General features: G+C 34.5%; 1 protein-coding gene and 2 long non-coding RNA genes across 5 annotated transcripts; 1 reads left to right on the top strand and 2 right to left on the bottom strand.

Moving 5' to 3' along the window:
* The first annotated feature begins 50 nt into the window (after window positions 1-50).
* Window positions 51-20,040, top strand: LOC116165558. 3 transcript variants are annotated; one of them, XR_004144170.1, is made up of 6 exons: window positions 51-353; window positions 835-958; window positions 4,034-4,184; window positions 8,403-8,544; window positions 11,159-11,326; window positions 19,948-20,040. XR_004144170.1 is itself a non-coding variant. In XM_031480108.1 (4 exons), exons 1-4 carry the CDS (start codon window positions 258-260, stop codon window positions 19,983-19,985), a joined length of 426 nt encoding a protein of 141 aa, XP_031335968.1. In that variant the 5' UTR covers window positions 51-257; the 3' UTR covers window positions 19,986-20,040. The 3 variants fall into 3 exon arrangements, 1 of the variants encoding a protein (XP_031335968.1); XR_004144171.1 differs by lacking the exon at window positions 8,403-8,544; XM_031480108.1 differs by lacking the exons at window positions 4,034-4,184; window positions 8,403-8,544.
* On the bottom strand, window positions 15,385-16,167 carry LOC116165560. The gene is made up of 2 exons (XR_004144173.1): window positions 15,824-16,167; window positions 15,385-15,768 (listed from the first exon to the last, which is right to left on the bottom strand). It is a non-coding gene; the product is annotated as an uncharacterized LOC116165560 (long non-coding RNA).
* Window positions 17,904-18,679, bottom strand: LOC116165559. Its single transcript, XR_004144172.1, has 2 exons — window positions 18,028-18,679; window positions 17,904-17,972 (listed from the first exon to the last, which is right to left on the bottom strand). It is a non-coding gene; the product is annotated as an uncharacterized LOC116165559 (long non-coding RNA).
* Window positions 20,041-22,723: the final 2,683 nt, after the last annotated feature.

The raw sequence follows: 22,723 nt of genomic DNA, 5'->3' as shown, positions 1-22,723 counted from the left end.
TACGATTTTATTTAGTCCTCAATGTAAATCATTTGCGAATGAATCGCCAATAATAGCGGTTGTGTGTGTGTGTGCTCCGCACGTATGACGTCAAAATGTCCAACGTGGATGGCACATCGAGAAGTTTTCACCTATTCTCTTCTTGCAAATAAATTAATGACAAACTGCTCCTATACGTAAACTATGATTTTGGAAGAGAATGGCGGAAGAGGGGGTTGTCCAACACCACTTTGGAACGGAATACCTGGGTGCTTCAAATGTTTCCACTTCCATTGCTTCTGATGGAATTTTTATGGATTCAATTCGTCGATTACCAACGCGATGTAGTCCGAGATGTACTTCACGGGAAAAGAGTGAGTTTTGACTTTATGATAATACCTAATTAATGTAATGCCATAGATTAGGTGGCGCATCGAGAAGGTTTCTCCCAGGTTTAGTTTTTGCAAATACGCTCAGACACGTAAACCTTAGTTTTGGAGGAGGAAGTGTACTTTTAACATTTTCATCTCCTGCTAAAATCTCTGTGACGAAGTGATTGCGTCATTGTCATTATTAAAAACAAAAATTAACTTTCGGACCGTGCTCAATAAATTTCATCGAATACCTAATAGTAATTAAACAATAAAATGGTTTCAAATTTGGGCTTAGGGGTAAGATGGGGATCGTGTTATAGAGCCGTATTTTTTAAAGTTCAGTATGCAATGTAGGTTGTGGGTGGTCCAACCCTCAAAGTGCTCCTTAAATTAACTTGTTTTCATACCGTCCAATCAATATCTAAAAGCACTTTTGTGTGAGTCAATGAGTGAAAGCATACCTAACAGTTTAACATTTTAGCATGTCACTCGTTGGACGCCGCTACTAGAGCAGCCAGGTGAAGCCACGTCCTCGCCACGCGTTCAATGCATTTTGTGTTGGAGAATGGTAATATTGGCCTGCAAGATCTTCGTCACTATTTCTTGTGAGTACCTTACAAATTATAATATTGGCAACATACTCTCATCCTTGCCTAATGAGAAACATTTTCTTACTTTCAACATATTTATTCTCTGCGGTCTGGTTTTTGCCTTTTATAAAAACATAGTATCACTGAACTTTCGTTTCAATGTAAAGTGCTAAGAAATAAGGATGAAGTCATCCCGTTCTACCCGTAGTACCAGAAATGACATAAGACAATAACACGTCTTTGCAATCAAAAGCGTCTTTGGTACCCAGTATAATTATAACAGAATAGTGGCGAAGGGTGTAAAACCAAAGATTTACAAAAACAAGACAATGTGTGAAATTTTTAAACTTTTTTCGTTTCTATTCTAATCTATATCCACTTCGTTGAAATCAGAGCTGGATCGAGCTCTTACAAATAGTAATCGCTTACGAATTATTTTTCAGCTATAAAAAACTTCTTTAATTTTCCATTAAAAAAGAACCTCTATTCTAGAGCTTTTTTTTTAGTATAGTTTCAGCATTCTTCATGCTACTTGAAAACGATAAACGAAGTTCCTTGCAATATCATGTAGAAAGAGCGCGCAATTACATACTAAAAAGGGTTTACAATTGCAAAAATGCTTGCGATAACAGAAGAGTTGCAATTAATCTGAAAGAAAGCTTTGAGTTCTTTTTCAAAGTAATTGCACCACGATTATCTAGTACCTACTACTTTGGACAAGTTCTCGGAATGCACCAGTCACCAGAAAATTTAGAAGAGAAAAATGCGCTACAGTTATTCCAACGAATGCATATAATTTAATACTTCAAGTTTTTCAACTTTAATATTAGGTATCCAAGGTGGAAATTTTGTCAAACGGACAATGTATTTTGCATTAATATGAAAATTCCAGAAAATTTAAAGTCGGGTGTAATTGGAAGCTATATTAAAAAAAACAATAAAACCGATTTCAAAAAATAGAAACTTTTAACAACAATCTTATGCAGCATGGAATTTCTTATATCGTAAAATTATATCAAAAGAATGCTGAATGTAATTTCCAACTTTTACTACTACTTCTTTCCATACCAATGAAACGTACTATAGGCCAGTCAAGTAGGTAAGACTGAAAGGCAAACATCGGAAAAAATGAAGCAAATCTGATTGTTATGTTTAATAGTGCGTTTTTTATTTTTTTTTGGAACACTCTCCGATCCCTGATATATTGCATAGATTTTATAATTTTTTTGTTTTATTGCTAAATTGCCCCATAGTTTTTTTTAACTATTTGAAATAGGGGTGTGTATTTTTGGTATATGTGGTTAACAAAAAATGTTGACAATTGCATTTAATTGTAATTTAATCTTTTGGGTCACGTAGGAAAGTTATTGAGCTAGCCGTATGTCTATAAAAACCACGAGACATCAATAAAATTAATTGAACACCGATTAAAATTAACATACCTAAATAAAATTGAGATTTTTTTAAACCAAGGGCCTATACAAAGTTTATAAAATTTTCGTTTTAACCTTCAGATTTTATTAGAAAGGTCAAATCTAAAAAGAACAGATTTTTCCCGTTGGTATTCGTACCAGTAATTTTTCGATAGAAGAAGTTGTCAAAATTTTCAAGACTGGACCACTAAATAAAAAGTTTCTAGGTGGAAATCGTTTCTTTCGTCACTCACTTTTAATGTAATTGCCCAATCTTGAAAATTCTTGACGTTTTGGAAAGTTTTTTCGCCGATGATGTTGAACTGAACATTTTTCGACAAAATTACCCTTGCTATTTCGTTGAAAATCGACAAATGTTAGGTCGATCAGAATATGAATGAATGAATTTCTTATAGATTTTGACCTGTAGAATCCAAAACGACACCGGTTTTTTGCTACATAACCTTTTATGTAGTTGTCTGATCTTGAAAATTCTGGATGTTTTGGAGTCTAAAGGGCAAAATCTATAAAAGATTCATTTCGGACAAGCCATTTTTTCGACCAATTTTATAGGGTAGGCTAGATTATAGTTTTGGTATTTCATCGAAAATTTTGACTCTCGTGGAGATTGTGACCTGTACGTAGAATCTAAAACCACCCTTTTCAAGATTGGACCACTAGAGCAAAGGTTATGGCCTTTTACTTTTTTTAAGAAATCGTTTTTTTTTGCCCATAAATTTAAATCACTGTAAAGGTGGTTTTTCTGTTGCTCAATTATTAGGAGCCAATTGTTTCAGGCCATCCTCTATATATAAGGATTATGTAGGCATGTGGTCATGTAACATGCATCTGTTTCTGTTATCTGTAGCGCAGTTACAATTGTATTTATTCCTCAACGTAAATCATTTGCGAATGAATCGCCATTATACCGGTTGTATATGTGCTCCGCGCGTATGACGTTTTATATTCAACATGGATGGCACATCGACAAATTTTCACCTATTTTCTTCTTGGACAAATAAATTAATAACAATAATGCTCCGATACTTAAACCATAATTTTGGAAGAGAATGGTGGAGGTAGGAAGTTTGTCCAATACAACTTTGGAACAGAATACCCAGGTGCGTTAAATATTTCCACTTTCATTGCTTATAATGGAATTTGTATGAATTGAATTCTTCGATTACCAACGTGATCCTGTCCGAGACTCCGAGATGTACTTCACGAGAAAAGAGTGGGTTTTGATTTGATGATAATAATTAATGCAATGGCATAGATTAGGTGGTACGTCCAGAAGGTTTCACCCAGGTTTACTTTTTGCAAATACGCTCAGACACGTAAACCTTATAGTTTTGGAGGAGGAAGTGTACTTTTAACATTTTTATCTAGTGGTAAAACCTCTATGACGAAGTGATTAAGTTATTGTTATAAGAGCTTAAATAGAAAAAGGAAACGACTACCTACCTTATTTTTAAAAAAATTGACTTTCTAGTGCGACCGGGCCGTGCTGAGTACCTAATAGTAATTAAACAATAAAATGGTTCCAAATTCTGTATTTCGCTCAAAATGTCTTAAAAGGCGCTTCTTTAATATGCCCAATCCATAACTTTTAATATTGTGTAGGTAGGCCATATCTAAAGGCATTTTTGTGTGAGTAATTATACCTAAAATTTTTCAGCATGTCACTCGTTTGGAGGCCACTGCTAGAGCAACCAGATGAAGCACGTCCTCATTACGCGTTCCGTGCATTTTGTGGATGAAGCTTTCCGGAAAAGATGGAGTCGGAGATACGGCCATATTGGTCTGCAAGATCTTCGCCACTATTTCCTGTGAGTACCTTACAAATTACAATATTGGTAACCTACGTTCCTTCTTGCGATACCCTGTATAGAAGCATAGTATCGCTGGACTTTTCTTTCAATGTAAGGTGCTTAGTATGAAAGTCACATCCACACACATCCTTGAAAGCGAAAGCGTGTCCAGGCGTATTTTCGTATCTACCTACTCTGTACAAGTACTGTCGAAGTGTGTAAAATCAAACATTGCCAAAATCAAAAAATCAAATCAGAGCTGGATGGAGCTCTTACAAATAGAGTCATCACTTGCCAACTATTTTTCAGCTATAAAAAAAGCTCGTGTCTAGGAAGCTTCTTTAGTTTTCCATAAAAAAGAACCTCTATTGCAGAGTTTTTTAGTAGTTACAGTATCCTTCATGCCAACAGTGTGTACTATTATTTTCTACTCCTTATGAAAACGATAAACGAAACTCCTAGCAATACCATGTAGAAAGAGCGCGAGATTGTACGTAATTTGCAAAAATGCACGCGATAACAGAGAAGAGATGAAAGAAAGCTTTTAGGTAGTCAACTGTTTAATCACAAATCAATTAGTACTAATATTTTAATTGTGAACGGAATTCGGTTATGTGAGTACATACTTATACTCGTAATTTCAAATGAATTATTTTTGAATTCAATTCCATTTTCATATGAATTTGTCAAGATTTGTCTACAAGGTGCATCAGCAGGACATTTTTCTGGATTATAGTTTTACCATTGTATTTATAAATACAAATGGTTTTACTTTAGGGAACCACTTAACCACATCAATCAAACTAGTTGCTCATTGAACATAATTTCTCAATAAATAAAAAAACACGCATTTCTCAACAAATTTGGAATCCATTCTTAAACCGTTTGTGAAAATACAACTCATTACTAACAGTTAAAAAGATAAAGAGTTACTTAAGTAACGTAGATTCGTAACGTTCAAGATGGAAGTATCTTCGACAAAACTTCAAATGGGAAATTTAGAAGGAAAGACAAACTGGGCTACTTGGAAATATAAGATTTCTATAATGCTACGTGGTACAGAAGATGCCATGGACGTAGTCGAAGGTAAGCTGAAAAAACCGATTGAATATCGTCAGCGACTATACTTTGCAATTAGCCAAGTACAAGAAGCTAATTATTATAACGAACATGACAGAAGAGACATTAAAAAAGATAATGAGATTTGAGACAGCATATGAATTAAGTTTGGCAGGAATTACACAGATTATTCGAGGGGCAGTCTGAAGACGGGGCATCATATAATTTTTGCATGGAGGTTTTCGGATTTTAACATGATAAGGAAAATGGTACGTTTCGACTTTTTCATGTCAAAACTTAAAAGATCACGAAAAAACACAAAACTAACTTAGCTGCAAAATCCTAGATTGTTCTAATCAAATTGGATGCCGTTGAATTGGAAAGACAGAACCATAGACAATCTAAGGAGTGATCTTTGTGCATATGCGAGGGCACTTTGAGATAAAGATGCTGAGATTAGTCAAGAAGCCCTAGTCACAAACGAAGTTACGCCAAAACCAAAGAAGGCGAGAGAGAACCTTAAATGCCACTATTAGGATAGGACGAAGAGTACGACACCACAAGAAATGGATTGGGAAACCACCTAAACCAATTAGTTCAGGAGCGAATGCACCATCGAATCAAGTTCAAAATATTCCCTACGTTGATGGTAAAAGTTTGCTCTAATGAGTCTAAAAAGGACAAGGAAAAATTGGTACGTCGACAGTGGAGCAGCGATGCACATTGCTATCACATAGTCACTTGTTCCAAGACAGAAAGGAAAGGTACGATCATTGTGGAGTCGAATGTCAATGGCAAGAAGGAGCATATCAATCAAAGTGATGTATGGCTAGTACCATCATTAACGGTGAACATCTTTTCAAAACTGGTGGCCCAAAATAAGATAAAAAAAGCAGCATCTTTACGTCAACAACTCACGAATGCATAAATTAGATGTGGAAGGCACTATAAGAATGGTAGGAAATAGAGTCTATAATACGGAAGATTCTACAAATTGAATATAAAGTCAGTTCACCCGAACAAACAAAACACGAGCGGAGTTAATTTGATACCTAATACCTAACAAATTCAAAGATGCTGCGAATATATATCACGAACGATTCGCGCATCAGGACAAAAGACGCGTAAGAGACCTAATGAAGAGAGAGTTGGATATCCAGTTGCGTCTGTAAGATACAATTTGTGAAGGCTGGTTTTCGATAAGAGAAAGAGGACTCTACCACCGGTGAGTTGATACATACAGATGTGTGCGGCCTCTTCGATCCTATTAGTTTTTCTGTGTGGCGTTCAAAGATGGCTATTCAAGTTATATTGCATGGTGTATTTCATCCGCAAGAAGTCTGAAGTCAAAAACAACCCAATAATACAGATGAAAACAATGGGACAGCGCCATAAAGACCCTTCTGATAAAACGTATATACAAGAGCTGGAGCTAGTGAAAAAGTTGATTGGATATGAAAATGACGATGTTTATCGGATCTGGAGAGGTGTGCAGACGAACAGATCTAGAGACGCCCACTTTGAAACTAGTTGAATTTGTGGATGCCTAAAAAACCAATGGAAAAAGAGGTAGATGGCAGAGAAGAGGGACTGAATCCAATTGTAAATCAGGGTGAATGTACCTCAGAGGACAGATCAACGATCATGATCACGATAAGTGGATTCACCTGTTGTCGAAGTGCTTGATCAACAAGTCGAGGTTCACGAGGATGAACATGATGAAGACCCGAGGGACTAGGCTGAGAAGCAGAGAAACGATTTCGCGCCCCAAGAAGTATAGCGAGTATGCTTGCCTTGTAAGCTCAAATTCCTTCCCAAATACTTACAAGGAAACAATGGAGAGCGAAGATCATAAGTATTGGGAAGGTGCGTGTGAATTAAAATCACTTAAAGAAAACGACGTGTGCGAACTACCACCTAATTGTAAAGCATTGCCTTCCAAGTGGGTTAGACAAAGATCGAGACATCCTGATGGGTCAATTGAAAAGTATAAAGCACACTTCGTGGTAAAAGAATTCAGGCAACGAAAAGAAATTGATTACGAACAAGCCGTAGCATGAATGAATACAATTTGAGCATTGTGTAAAAGTTACATCTGGCAAGTTTGACATTTCCACAGCGTTCTAGTACCTATAAATGGTATGTTAACAGAGAATATATTTATGCAGTAGCCAAATGGCTTCAGCGATGGATTTTCAAAAGTCTGTCAATTACACAGAAGCTGGATTGAAACAAGCGCACCAAGGTGTTGGAACTCCTGCTTTCAAGAGATCCGTCTTGAAATGGCAACTAAGCTGAATAACGTTGATTGCTGCCTGTTTATAAAGACTGTTGAGAAAAAGAAGATAGGTACTCATTACACTGTTTCTATGTAGATGATGGTCCTATACGAAGAATATTCTGAAGCGCTTTCGCATGATGGACTGTAATCCAGTGGCGAAACCTGTACAGAAGGACCTAGGAGGATGATTACGCAGGAAGTGTAGGTGCAGTTTAGCCTATCTCATGGTCGGAACACGTCCTGATAGCATACGCTACAGGGCAGAATATATAGTGACAACAATGGAATCATCGAAGGGTACAGTGATGCTGGAAATCTAAACACAGGAAGCTTTACTGCTGACGTAGTATGCCTGTACGCTGGAGGTCCTGTCATGGCTAAGTCAACATCAAAATTCAGTTGCCTTCGCAACTACTGAAATGGAGATCGTCGCAACAAGAGTAATCAGTTGGCTTCAAAGAATACTCTCGTGTGCTGTTAACATTTTCATCTCTTGCTAAAATATCTATCTGTGACGGAGTGATTGAGTCATTGTTTAGAGCTTAAATAAAAAAAGGCGACCAGTAGGTACCTTATTTAAAAAAAATTAAATTAACTTTCTAGTGTGATCGAACCGTGCTCAATAAATTTCATCGGTAATTAGTAATTTACATATAAAATTGGTTTCAAATTTGTGCTTAGAGGTAAGATGATGGGGACCGTGTTATTGAGCCGTATTTTTTAAAGTTCAGTATGCAATGTAGGTTGTAGGTGGTCCACTCCTCAAAGTACTCTTTAAATGGTATTAAAAGGCGCTTCTTCTTTATTAACTTGTTTTTATAGCGTCCAATCAATACCTAAAAGTGCCTTTGTGTGAGTCATTGTATGAAACCGTACCTAAAAGTTTGACATTTTAGCATGTCACTCGTTGGAGCCGCTACTAGAGCAGCCAGGTGAAGCCACGTTCTCACTTCGCGTTCCATGCATTTTGTACATGAAACTTTCCGGAAAAGATGGAGTTTGAGGTATTGACCTGCAAGATCTTCGTCACTATTTCTTGTGAGTAATTTACAAATTACAAATAAAATGTAAATTATCAGGCACTAAAGTTTGAGAAACTCCAGACTTTGAGAAGTTTCTCATTCTTTATACAGCTCTATGCATAAATAAAAGGTGAATACATTTTCTACAACAAATTGTAGGAAATTTTATCCTCTTCAAGTCCTTGGACAACAACATATCAAAAAATCACATTTGCTTCATTTTTTCCGATATTGCATGTCTTGTTTGACTGACCTAGTAACCTATGAGAAAATTATTTTCATATTATTTTTGAATTTGCGCTTTCTAAATAAATATTTTGGTCATAGAGAGAAAATTTTGGTTTCTTTGATGGATTATGTTTAATTGATCTATATGCAACCCCGAAACTGCCCTCTAAAAGTAAATTTCATTCTCGTTTTAAACTGAACGTAATTTTTAGTAAATCTGCACTTACAATCATCGCAATCATTGATTAGGGGGGTTGTAACTTTTGCAGCGCACCGAAACTTTTAGTTTCTTTGATCGATTATGTTTAATTGATCTATAAGTAACTCCGAAACTACCCTCTAAATATAAATTTCATTCTCGTTTTGAACATTCGAATTTTTAGCAAATCTACACGTACATGCATGGCAAGTGTTGGTTAGGGGGGTTGGTAAGCTTTGCAGTGCCCCGAAAATTTTAGTTTCTTTGTTCGATTATGTTTAATTGATCTATAAGCAACCCCGAAACTGCCCTCTAAAAATAGATTTCATTCTCATTTAACACTTAGGTAACTTTCTATAAATTTTATACTTACTCGTATAGCAATCCTCGACTGCACGGGTTGTAACTTTTGCAGCGCACAGAATATTTTTGTTTCGTTGATCGATTATGTTTAAATGATATATATGTACCCCGAAACTGCCCTCTAAAAGTAAATTTCATTCTCGTTATAAACTTAACGTAATTTTTAGTAAATCTGCACATACATGCATCGCAATCATTGATTAGAGAGGTTGTAACTTTTGCAGCGCACCAAAAATTTTAGTTTCTATGATCGATTATGTTTAAATGATATATATGCAACCCCAGAACTGCCCTCTAAAGATAAATTTCATTTTCGTTTTAAACTTAATGTAATTTTTAGTAAATCTACACTTACATGTATCGCAATGTTTGATTTGGAGGGGTTGTTACTTTTGCAGCGGACCGAAAATTTTAGCTTCTTTAATCGATTATGATTAAATGATATATATGCAACCCCGAAACTGCCCTCTAAAAATAAATTTCATTCTCGTTTTAAACTTAGGTAACTTTCTATAAATTCCATACTTACTCGTATAGCAATCCTCGACTGCAGGGGTTGTAACTTTAGCAGCGCACCGAATATTTTTGTTTCGTTGATCGATTATGATTAAATGATCTATAAGCAACCCCGAAACTGCCCTCTATAAGTAACTTTCATTCTTGTGTTAGACTTACGTAATTTAATAGTAATTTCTCACTTGCAAGCATAGCCCTCGACTGCAGGGGTTGTAACTTTTGCAGAGCACCGATACAAAGTTGATAAAGTTTTCGTTCGAACCTGCACATTTTATTCGACAGTTCAAAATCTATAAAGAAAAGTTTTTTCCCGTTCGTATTCGGATCAGTAATTTTTCGATAGAAGAAAATGATCAAAATTGTCATGATTGGACCTCTAATTAAAAAGTTATTAGGTGGAAATCGGTTCTTTTGTCAATCACTTTTGATGTAATCGTCCAATCTTGAAAATTCTTAACCTTTTGGATTCTATACGACATAATTTTTTCGCACTGAAAGTCAACAAATTGTAGGTCGATCAGAAAATGACTTTTTCTTATAGATTCTGACCTGAACTACCTGAATATTCAAGATTGGATCCCTGCCTCAAACAATTTTTCCGCTTTCTTTGGGCATCGCTTTTGTTGCACATTTCTTTTCATGTATCTGGAAAATTCTGGTCTGTTTTGTAATCTACGTGACAAAATCTATAAAAAATTTATTTCAGAACAAGCCATTTCTTCGACAGCATTTATAGGCTAGGCTAGAGTATAATTTTGCTATTTCACCGAAAATCGACAAATGTTGAATCGACCGGAAAAAGACTTTTTCGTATAGATTGTTGCCTGTAGAATCTCAGACCAGCATTTCCCTTATGGAACCGCTACATCAAAGGTGATAGCCTTTTAATTTTTTTAGAAATCGGTTTTTTGCCCATAAATTTTTATGCAGGAGGTATTTTTATTAAGCTGTTTCTGAAGAACTTTTATTTGATGTCTCCAAGGAGGAGATACATGATATACTAGGTATGTAAGATTCTAAACAGTAAGGATGTAGTAATGTGGTCTGGTCTGGGGAAGATAAAGTGTGTAGAGAAAAACAAAGGAAAATCACTGTACCTACATGAATTGTTTCGGGTGCGTCACCCTCAGGTTTTGTAAGCATGTGGTCAAGTAACGTGCACCGCGTTTCTGTTTATCTATATCGCAGTTACAAATTTATGTATTCCTTAACGTAAATCATTTGCGAATGAATCGCCAATAATATTTGTTGTATGTGCTCCGCGCGTATGACGTTTTATATTTAGGGTGGGTAAGGGAAGTTTTCACCTATTTTCTTCTTGCAGATAAAAAGATGAAAATATGCTCCGCTTTGTCCAACACCACTTTGGAACAGAATATCCGGGTGCGACAAATATTTCAACTTCCATTGCTCCTGATGGAATGTTTATGGATTCATTTCTTCGTTTACCAACGCGATGCTGCCCGAGATGTCGATACTTCACGGGAAAAGAGTGAGTTTTGACTTTATGATAATAATTAATGCAATAGATTAGGTGGTGTATCGAGGAGTTTTCACCCAGGTTTACTTTTTGCAAATACGTTCGGACACGGAAACCTTAGTTTTGGAGGAGGAAGTGTATACTTTTAATATATTTATCTCCTGCTAAAACCTTTTTGACGGAGCGATTGAGTCATTGTTAAGAGCTTAAATAGAAAAAGAGGCCTACTATTTTAAAAAAATTAAATTGACTTTCTATAGTGCGACCGGGCCGTGCTAAGTACCTAATAGTATAATTAAACAATAAAATGGTTTCAAATTGGTGCTTAGATGTAACATGATGGGGATCGTGTTATTGAGCCGTATTTTTTGACATTCAAATCAATGTAGATTGTGGGTGGTCCGTCGCTCAAAATGTCTTAAAAGACGCTTCTTTAATACCCCCAATCCTTAACTTCGTGTAGGCCATATCTAAAGGCACTTTCGTGTGAATCATACTTAAAAGAGTTTTTAGCATGTCACTAGAACAGCCAGATGAAGCACGTCCGCAACGATATTATCGGCTAAATAATAAACACCTGATTAATGAAAATATATCCTTCCTCAGTTCATGTTCACCCCTGGTCGTCCGTCTTCCGATTTTTAGTTCTATACAAACTGGCAAAAAACATGGCCGGTTTTCAGTCATCGAGTATGACGAGTTGCCTATACACCAGGGGGCACGATCCTAAGGGGATACATTTTTAAAGTATATATTGGAATTTTGAGGCCATTAACCCTACGTACGCAATTGAAATGATATAAATAAGTACTAGAGAGGTTTTATGAAAGGCAAATATGAAATTAATAGTCATTCTTTCCGAGCATAAACAAATCAGTTGTTACGAACGTAAAAACCATTGTAATTGAATAAACAATGACGAAATGTTAATACAGCAACCAATTATAAATGTTGAAGATTATGTATTTTGTAAATTTGTTATCTTGTACTGCCTAAATGTAATAACTAAGTAAAATTTTAAAAATACATCGTCTCGACATCTGACGTTATTTCCTTGAACTGAATTGTAAAGGTTACCATTAAATGCGGGGAACTAAATTATTACCATCATAATGTGGCCTCGTATTCGTGTAGATGTCGCTACTGTATGACAGAAAACTGCAGCTAACCTACCAGTAATAATATAATCAATTCAGCAAACTAACATTAGATGTCAGAAGGATATGTTCTTTTAAATTTTAGGAACAACCATAAAAAAACAGAGGGAATGTAAATAATTACAGATGTACAAGTAACAAATTTACAAAACACATAAACTTCAGTACACCATTAACTTTATTTATCTCCGACACTTGGTATGTGTTTACCTCTGGATGATCGACTTCATCATGATAGGCCCTATAGGAATGATCCGTCGTTATGATCAATCTCTTAGGATATCGTGACAGTAGGTTGCTCAAAACTTACCACTCTGACACAAAAGGATCGATCGTTACCATCTTTGAAACTGAACATTAACTTGCTCAAATAATTCTATACGTTAGACTGAGACCATCAACGAATCATTTATTGTAAAGAGCCATCCACTATCCTATTTAATTAAGTAAATCGTTAACGATCTTCACGTACACTATCGATTTGTTGTTTCAATTGGTCAGAAATAATGGCTTTGACAGATCAGTCATACCATATAAGGGCCTCTTTATTCATTGTTTTCAGTGTAGCATTTCTTAACAAACTTGGTAACCATTACTAAGAATTGAGGCCATTTTTAAAACTTTTTTGGAAATAGAACTCATTACAAACATTGATGACTTAATTACACAGACTGTTTATTTGCCAAATTCGAACCTTTTGGAATAATAACGGAATAAATACATCTCTAAAAAAGCATAAGCGAATTCATGCATGAGTAACTTATACTACAGATAAACAAACAGGAATCGTTTAACAAACTGATACTACAAACTCGACTAATTTCGTTTGCTTCTTGTGATGAATGGGAAGTCCTTCTGCTCACTGAATATCTGTTATGGATGTGTAAGCAGTTTAACCAGTTTCGTGTCTCCCTTGGCAGAATGTGTCCGCTTTTCTAAAGCTACCCGAAAGAATCTTCTGTTAGTACTTGTCTCAAGTTTCTTGTGGAACTTCTGGTATTGGACTCAGTTTACCATTAATTGCATTTCGAAGGTTACCCTAATAAGTGTCAGTAAGTGCAAAAGAAATTATAATTTATATTTTAATTACGTACCAAAGCTTTCAATCTGGTAATGTAAAGTGAGTCTTAATTATGCTAACGTGTTATATGAGCACTGCATATATCTTTCAACAGTAATGTCCAGACCTAGCTTTACATTTCAAACCCCCTTTTCTCCTTTGCATGCTTTCCCATCCATCAAGAACCACAGGGTCTTCGGATCGGTCGAACCAGAGCGATAAGTACCATTTTACCCAAAAGCCAGACCGAACTTGCGACGATTCCATGAATGAAACTTTCAATTGAAATTCCATTTTCTTATTTTGAACTTGTAAGAGCAAGAAGAATTACAAAAAAACGTTCATTTTAATAATGAAGAAAGTAAATAACTATTTGAAGTTAATTTTACCACAAAATATAGGGAACGATATTATCGACTTTTAAAATTAACACTTGAATTAGCTAAATAACTCCTTCTTTAGTTCATATTCTCCTGGTCGTCCGGATTCAGATTTTATGTTCTGTATATACAAAATGGCAAAAAAACATGGCCGGTTTTTCAGTCGTCGAGTATGACGAGTTGCCTATACACCAGGGGGCACAATTCTAACGCTCCTAATAAAGCATTTTTAGACATTTTTAAAGTATATATTGGAATTTTGAGACCATTAACCGTACGTACGGGATTGGAATGATGTAAATAAGTACTTTAGAGGTTTTATGGAAGGCAAATATGAAATTAATAGTCATTCCTTCCGCGCGTAAACAAATCAATTGTTGCGAACGTGAAACCATTGTAATCGAATAAACAATGACGAAATGTTAATACAGCAACCAATTATAAATGTTGAAGATTATGTATTTTGTAAATTTGTTATCTTGTACTGTCTAAATGTAATAACTAAGGCAAATTTAAAAAAATACATTGTCTCGTCATCTGACGTTATTTCCTTGAACTGAATTGTTCAGGTTACCATTAAATGCAGGGCACTAAATTATTACCATCATAATGTGGCCTCGTATTCGTGTAGATGTCGCTACTGTATGACAGAAAACTGCAGCTAACCTACTAGTCAGAATATAATCGATTCAGCAAACTAACATTAGATGTCACAAGGATATGTTCTTTTAAAATTTTAGGAACAACCATAAAAAAACAGAGGGAATGTAGATAATTACAGATGTAAAAGTAACAGATTTACAAAACACATAAACTTCAGTACATCATTAACTTTATTTATCTCCGACACTTGGTATGTGTTTACCTCTGGAGGATCAACTTCATCATGATAGGCCCCATAGGAATGATCCGTCGTTACGATCAATCTCTTAGGATATCGTGACAGTAGGTTGCTCAAAACTTACCACTCTGACACAAAAGGATCGATCGTTACCATGTTTGAAACTGAACATTAATGAGCTCAAATAATTCTATATGTTAGACTGAGACCATCAACGAATCATTGATCGTAAAGAGCCATCCACTGTTCTATTTGATTAAATAAATCGTTAACGATCTTCGCTTACACTATCCATTTATCGTTTCAATTGGACTGAAATAATGGTTTTGGCAGGCATATAAAGATTGCCACACACTTGTTTGTTCCATTCCGTCTCGTTAAAAAACGTTCAACATAAAAGGCATTGAATTAAACATCTCTGTGCACATTATTCCGTTCCGTCAAGACTCATAAGTGTGCGTTTGCGCAAACCGTCGCCGGAACGGGCAAATATGCGACAACCTTAAAGGCCTCTTTATGCGTTCTTTTCAGTGCAGCATTTCTTAACAAACTTGGTAACCATTTAGGTACTAAGAATTGAGGCCATTCTTAAAACTTTTTTGGAAATAGAACTCATTACAAACATTGATGACTTAATTATTACACAGACTGTTTATTTGCCAAATTCGAACCTTTTGGAATAATAACGAAATAAATACATCTCTAAAAAAGCATAAGCGAATTCATGCATGAGTAACTTATACTACAGATAAACAAACAGGAATCGTTTAACAAACTGATACTACAAACTCGACTAATTTCGTTTGCTTCTTGTGATGAATGGGAAGTCCTTCTGCTCACTGAATATCTGTTACGGACTTGTAAGCAGTTTAACCAGTTTCTTGTCTCCCTTGGCAGAATGTGTCCGCTTTTCCAAAACTACCCAAAAGAATTTTCCGTTAGTACTTGTCTCAAGTTTCTTGTGGAACTTTTTGTATTGGATTCAGTTTACCATCAATTGCACTTCGAAAGTAACCCTAAAAAGTGTCAGTAGGTGCAAAAGAAATTATAATTTATATTTTAATTACGTACCAAAGCTTTCGATCTGGTAATGTAGTCTTAATTATGCTAACGTCTATATGAGTACTGCATAACCCTTTCAACAGCAATGTCCAGACCTAGCTTTACATTTCAAACCCCCTTTTCTCCTTTGCATGCTTTCCCATCCATAAAGAACCACAGGGTCTTCGGATCGGCTGAACCAGAGCAATAAGTTCCATTTTACCCAAAAGCCAGACCGAACTTGCGCCTATTCCATGAATGAAACTTTCAATTGTAATTTTGAACTTGTAAGAGCAAGAGGAATTACAAAAAAAATTCATTTTAATAATTAAAAAGTAAATAACTATTTGAGATTAATTTTACCACAAAATATAGGTAACGATATTATCGGCATTATAATAATTAATAAACCCTCTAATATTGAAAATTTATCCTTCTTCAGTTCATGTTCTCCTGGTCGTCCGCCTTCAGAGTTTATGTTCTGTATATACAAAATGGCAAAAAACATGGCGGGTATGTCGAGTATGATGAGTTGCCTATACACCAGGGGGCATAATCCAAACCCTCCTAATATAGCATTTTTAAAGTATATATTGGAATTTTGAGATCATTAACCGTATGCACGGAATGATGTAAATAAGTACTAGAGAGGTTTTATGAAAGGCAAATATGAAATAAATAGCCATTAGTTCCGCGCGCAAACAAATCAATTGTTGGAAACGTGAAACCATTGTAATTGAATAAACAATGATGAAACGTTAATGCACCAACCAATTATAAATGCTGACGTTTATGTGTTTTGTAAATATTTGATCTTGTACTGCCTAAATGCAGTAACAAAAAGCAAAATTTCAACAAATATTTCTTTCGACATCTAACGTTATTTCCTTGAACTGAATTGTACTTGTTACCATTAAATGCAGGGCACTGAATTATTGCCATCATAATGTTACATCCTATTCGCATAGATGTCGCTACTGTATGACAGAAAACTGCAGCTAACCTACTAGTCAGAATGTAATCGATTCAGCAAACTAACATTAGATGTCAGAAGGATAAGTTCTTTTCATTTTAGGAACTACCACAAAAAAACAGAGGGAATGTAGATAATTTTGATACATTTCGGGCATTTCGGCAGTATGTACAAGTAACAAATTTACAAAACAAATAACCTTCAGCGTTTAAAATTGGTTGCTGTGTACTTCATTAACTTTTATGTCTCCAGCACTCGATATGTGTTTACGACTGGATGGATTCTTCATGATAGGCTCCGTATAGAGAATGATCCATCATTACGATCAATCTGAAAGGATATCGCGACGGTAGGATTGCTCAAAACTTACCACTCATACGAAAGGCTTGATCGTACAGAGCCATCCACTGTCGATTCATCAATACCCTATTTGATTAAGTAAATCGTTAACGATCTACACTTCTACACATAGACTACCATTTGTTGTTTCAATTGAACTGATATAATGGTTTTGACAGATCAAGTATACCATATAAAGATTGCCGCACACTTGTTCGTTCCATTCCGTCCCGTTAAAAAACATTCAACATGAAAGACATTGAATTAAACATCTCTGCGCACATTATCCCGTTCCGTCAAGACTCATAAGTGTGCGTTAGCGCAAACCATCGCCGGAACGGGCAAATATGCGGCAACCTTAAAGGCCTCTTTATGCATTCTTTTCAGTGCAGCATTTCTTAACAAACTTGGTAACCATTTACTAAGAATTCAGGCCATTTTTAAACCTTTTTTGAAAATAGAACTCATTACGAACATTGATTATTTAATTATCTGTTTATTTGCCAAATTCGAACCTCTTGGAAACATGAAATTTATATCTAAGAACAATACATCTCCACAAAGCATAAGCGAATTCGTGCATGCATAACTTATACTGCGGATAAACAAACACAAATCGTTTAACAAATTGATACTACAAAATCTACTAATGTGCATTTGCTTCTTGTGATAAATAGGATGTCCTTCTAATTACTGAATATCCGCCACGGATTTGTAGGGAAGTTTAACCCTTGTCTCTCTTGGCAGAATGGGTCTGCTTTTCTAAAACAACCCGAAAGATATTTCTGTTGGTATTTGTCTCAAGTTTTTTGTGGAACTTCTCATCTTGGAATCACTTTATCTTCAATTGCAATACAAAAAGTGGCCCTAAAAAGTGTCAGTAAGCGGGAAAGAAATTATAATTTGTAGTTTAATTACCTACCGAGGCTTTCGATCTGGTTATGTACTTTGAAAGTGGCCATTGGTCTTAATTACGCTAACGTCTATATGAGTACTGTGTAACTGTTTCAACAGCAAAGCCAAGACCTAGTTTTCCATCCCAAACCCCCCTGCATTGGGATCAGCTAAGCCAGAGCAATAAGTTCCATTTCACCCAATAGCCAGACCGAACATGAGAGTCGATTCCATGAACGAAACTTTCAATTGAAGTTCCATTTTCATATTTTGAAATAGTAGGAGAAGGTAGAATCACAAAAAAACGTTCACTTTAATGATGAAAAAAGTAAACAACTGTTTCTGCCTTTGAGGTTAATTTACTACTCAGTCAATGTCAATATAGGAAACGACATTATCGGCATTTTCATGGCCTCTCGCAAAAATGTACAATTATCCTTCTTGGTTTATGTTCTCCTGATCCTTCGCCTTTAGTTGTCGGGTTCTATACATACAAAATGGCTAAATACATGGCCGCTTTTACAGTCATGGGGTTAGACGAGTTGCCTACACACCAGGGTGTACTTTCCAAACGAGTCTATTAAAGCCTTTTTACCTATTTTTGCAAGTATATATTAGAATTTTGAAGCTATTATCCTTACGTACAGCATTTCATTAAATTTAAAATGATGTAAATAAGTAGTCGAAGTAGTTGTATGAAACAAAAATATGAATTTAGTATTCATTCTTTCCGCGCGTTAACTAATCGTTTGTTGTGAATAAACAATGATGAAAAGTAATGCAGCAATCAATTATAAACGCTGAAGTTTATGTGTTTTGTAAATTTGTTACTTGTACATACATACCTTAGAAATAAAGTACATACTGTCTAAATGTATCAAAATTGCATGTTGATTTTTTTAAATTTAAAGTACACTTCGGTCTGACATCTGACGTTAGTTTACTGAATCGATTATATTATTACTAGTAGGTTAGTTGCAGGTTTCTGTCATACGGTAGCGACATCTATGCGAATATGATGTCACATTATGATGGTGATAAGTTAGCGTCCTGCATTTATTGGTAACATTTACAATTCAGTTCAGAGAAATAACGTTAGATGTCGAAACGATATATTTTGAAATTTTGCTTTGTGTTGCTACATTTAGGCAGTACAAGATCAAAGATTTACAAAACACATACACTTCAGGATTTATAATTGGTTGCTGCATTATCGTTTCATCATTGTTTATTGAATTACAATGGCTTCATGTTCCCAACAATTGATTTGTTAGCGCGCGGAAAGAATGAATACTAATTTCATATTTTCGTATCATTAAAACTCTCTAGTACTTATTTACATCTGTTTAAATTTATTGAAATGTCATACGTATGGGTAATGGCCTCAAAATTTCAATATGAACTTTAAAAATATGTAAAAAAGCTTTATTATGCGAGTTAGGATTGTGCATCCTGGTGTATAGGCAACTCGTCATACTAGATTTTCCGAAAAACCGGCCATTTTGATCTAGTAGCCCAATCTTGGAACTGTTTGAAATTATGGATTCTACAGGCCACATTCTATAAGAAAATTGTTTTTCCGGGTCGATCTGAGACAATTTTTTTTCGGGGCTCAAAAAAAGGCAGTGTATAACCTTCCTTTTTTACCAAAAATCCACTACACCAAAATTTCTCGGGAAAACACTTTTTCTTATTAATTTTGGTGGCGTAGAATGCCAAAACAATTAAGTACTTTTCGAATTAGACTTCCTGCAATCAAAAAGTTATGGACTAGAAACCAATTGGAAGAAGTTCAAGAGGACTGTGACTTTTGTCTGGCACCTCTTGGAACTGTTTGAAATTATGGACTCTACAAGGCCAAATTTTCATTCTCAGTTCTTTTGGGATACATACTTACCCATCAAAAGAATTTTTCTTTTTTTTTTTTAATCAGACTTCACTTTTTTAGCCGGTCTCAAGCAGTACCTACCTACCCTCCATCGCTAGCTTAACGACGACACTTTTCCGTTGCGAAGACCGAAGCAACCTAGTCAACTCTGCAATTCTCAAGAACAAAGACCACATTCTTGGGTAGGACAATGAAATCCTGTTACACGTTTCGGATAATCTATTGTTGTAGGGATGAGTACTATTCACCATCACCAACTTCGAATTCGGGCGCTGTCATCATCATCATTCCGGTCCCATCATCATCGAGGTCTAGGTAGCTACTAGTAGTCAATCAAAGGGCCTAATTGGTGTTTCACCTACGTAGTAGCTTCAATTGAGAACAAAATATACGTTCAAGTTAATTTATTTTTTGTTATCAGCTGTTTAAAAGAAGATCTTTCTAATACAAAAAAATCTCTAGAAATAGAAATAATATTGTACTGCCCTAACTGACTGCTCTTTGCTGGCAGCGGTCATTATTCATCACACGACATAGCCTCACCCAGCAAAAAAATTAACACTGTGAAAAGCAAACGGATTTTTTAATTAAAAAGAGAATCTATATTTAAACTTGATATAAAAATTTCCCAAATGTTATTTGAACACAATAAAAAGTTTATAAAATTTTTTTTGGTTTTTTTGAAACATTCCTTTTTTGAATTATATTTTGGAAATTCAAAAAACTTTTTTGAATTATTTTTTGAATTCAAAAAAAACTTTTTTGAATTATATTTTGAAATATTTCAAAAAAACTTTTTTTTTGAATTATTTTTTGAATTCCAAAAAAAAACTTTTTTTGAATATTTTTTTGAATTCAAAAAGCTTTTTTGAATTATTTTTTGAATTCCAAAAAGTTTTTTGAATTATTTTTTGAAATTAAAAAAGGTTTTTTTTTTTTTTTTTTTTTTTTTTGTTTTGTAAATGATTTTTTTGAATTCAAAAAAGTTTTTTGAATTATTTTTGATTCAAAAAAAGTTTTTTTGATGATTTTTTGAATATCCGCACAAAAAAAAAAAAAAAGTTTTTTTGAATGATTTTTTTGAAAATTCCATCAAAAACCCACAATCCCATCACAAGTCAAAAAAACCAAAAAGTTTTTTTTTTGAATTTTTTTTTGAATTCAAAAAACTTTTTTGAATTATTTTTTGAATCAATTTTTTGAATCACTCCTAACTTTTTTGAATCACTTTCTTTAAATTTTTCTTAAAATCTTTTAAAAGCATCTCGCACTTTTTTGAATCACTCCTAACTTTTTTGAATCACTTTCTTTAAATTTTTCTTAAAATCTTTTAAAAGCATCTCGCCTCACTTGATACTTGATACTTGATACTTGATACTTGATACTTGATACTTGATACTTGATACTTGATACTTGATACTTGATACTTGATACTTGATACTTGAAACTTGATACTTGATACTTGATACTTGATACTTGATACTTGATACTTGATACTTGATACTTGATACTTGATACTTGATACTTGATACTTGATACTTGATATTTGATACTTGATACTTGATACTTGATACTTGATACTTGATACTTGATACTTGATACTTGATACTTGATACTTGATACTTGATACTTGATACTTAATACTTGATACTTGATACTTGATACTTGATACTTGATACTTGATACTTGATACTTGATACTTGATACTTGATACTTGATACTTGATCTTTGATACTTTGATACTTGATACTTGATACTTGATACTTGATACTTGATACTTGAAATAACTTGATCCTTGATACTTGAATACTTGGATACTTGATACTTGATACTTGATACTTGTACTTGATACTTGAATACTTGATGACTTTGAAACTTGATACTTGATACTTGATACTGGATACTTGATACTTGATACTTGATACTTGATACTTGATACTTGATACTTGATACTTGATACTTGATACTTGATACTTGATACTTGATACTTGATACTGGATACTTGATACTTGATACTTGATACTTGATACTTGATACTTGAATATCTGATACTTGATACTTGATACTTGAATACTTGAACTGATACTTGAACTTGGATCTTGATATTGATACTTGATAGCTTGATAACTTGAATACTTGATACTTGATACTTTGATACTTGATACTTGATACTTGATACTTGATACTTGATACTTGATACTTGATACTTGATACTTGATACTTGATACTTGATGCTTGATACTTGATACTTGATACTTGATACTTGATACTTGATACTTGATACTTGATACTTGATACTTGATACTTGATACTTGATACTTCATACTTGATACTTGATACTTGATACTTGATACTTGATACTTGATACTTGATACTTGATACTTGATACTTGATACTTGATACTTGATACTTGATACTTGATACTTGATACTTGATACTTGATACTTGATACTTGATACTTGATACTTGATACTTGATACTTGATACTTGATACTTGATACTTGATACTTGATACTTGATACTTGATACTTGATACTTGATACTTGATACTTGATACTTGATACTTGATACTTGATACTTGATACTTGATACTTGATACTTGATACTTGATACTTGATACTTGATACTTGATACTTGATACTTGATACTTGATACTTGATACTTGATACTTGATACTTGATACTTGATACTTGATACTTGATACTTGATACTTGATACTTGATACTTGATACTTGATACTTGATACTTGATACTTGATACTTGATACTTGATACTTGATACTTGATACTGATACTTGATACTTGATACTTGATACTTGATACTTGATACTTGATAC

Source organism: Photinus pyralis, unplaced genomic scaffold, assembly GCF_008802855.1.
Source record: "Photinus pyralis isolate 1611_PpyrPB1 unplaced genomic scaffold, Ppyr1.3 Ppyr1.4_LG3a, whole genome shotgun sequence".
Taxonomy (NCBI): Eukaryota; Metazoa; Arthropoda; class Insecta; order Coleoptera; family Lampyridae; genus Photinus; species Photinus pyralis.
This window is presented reverse-complemented; position numbering and strand designations above follow the sequence as displayed.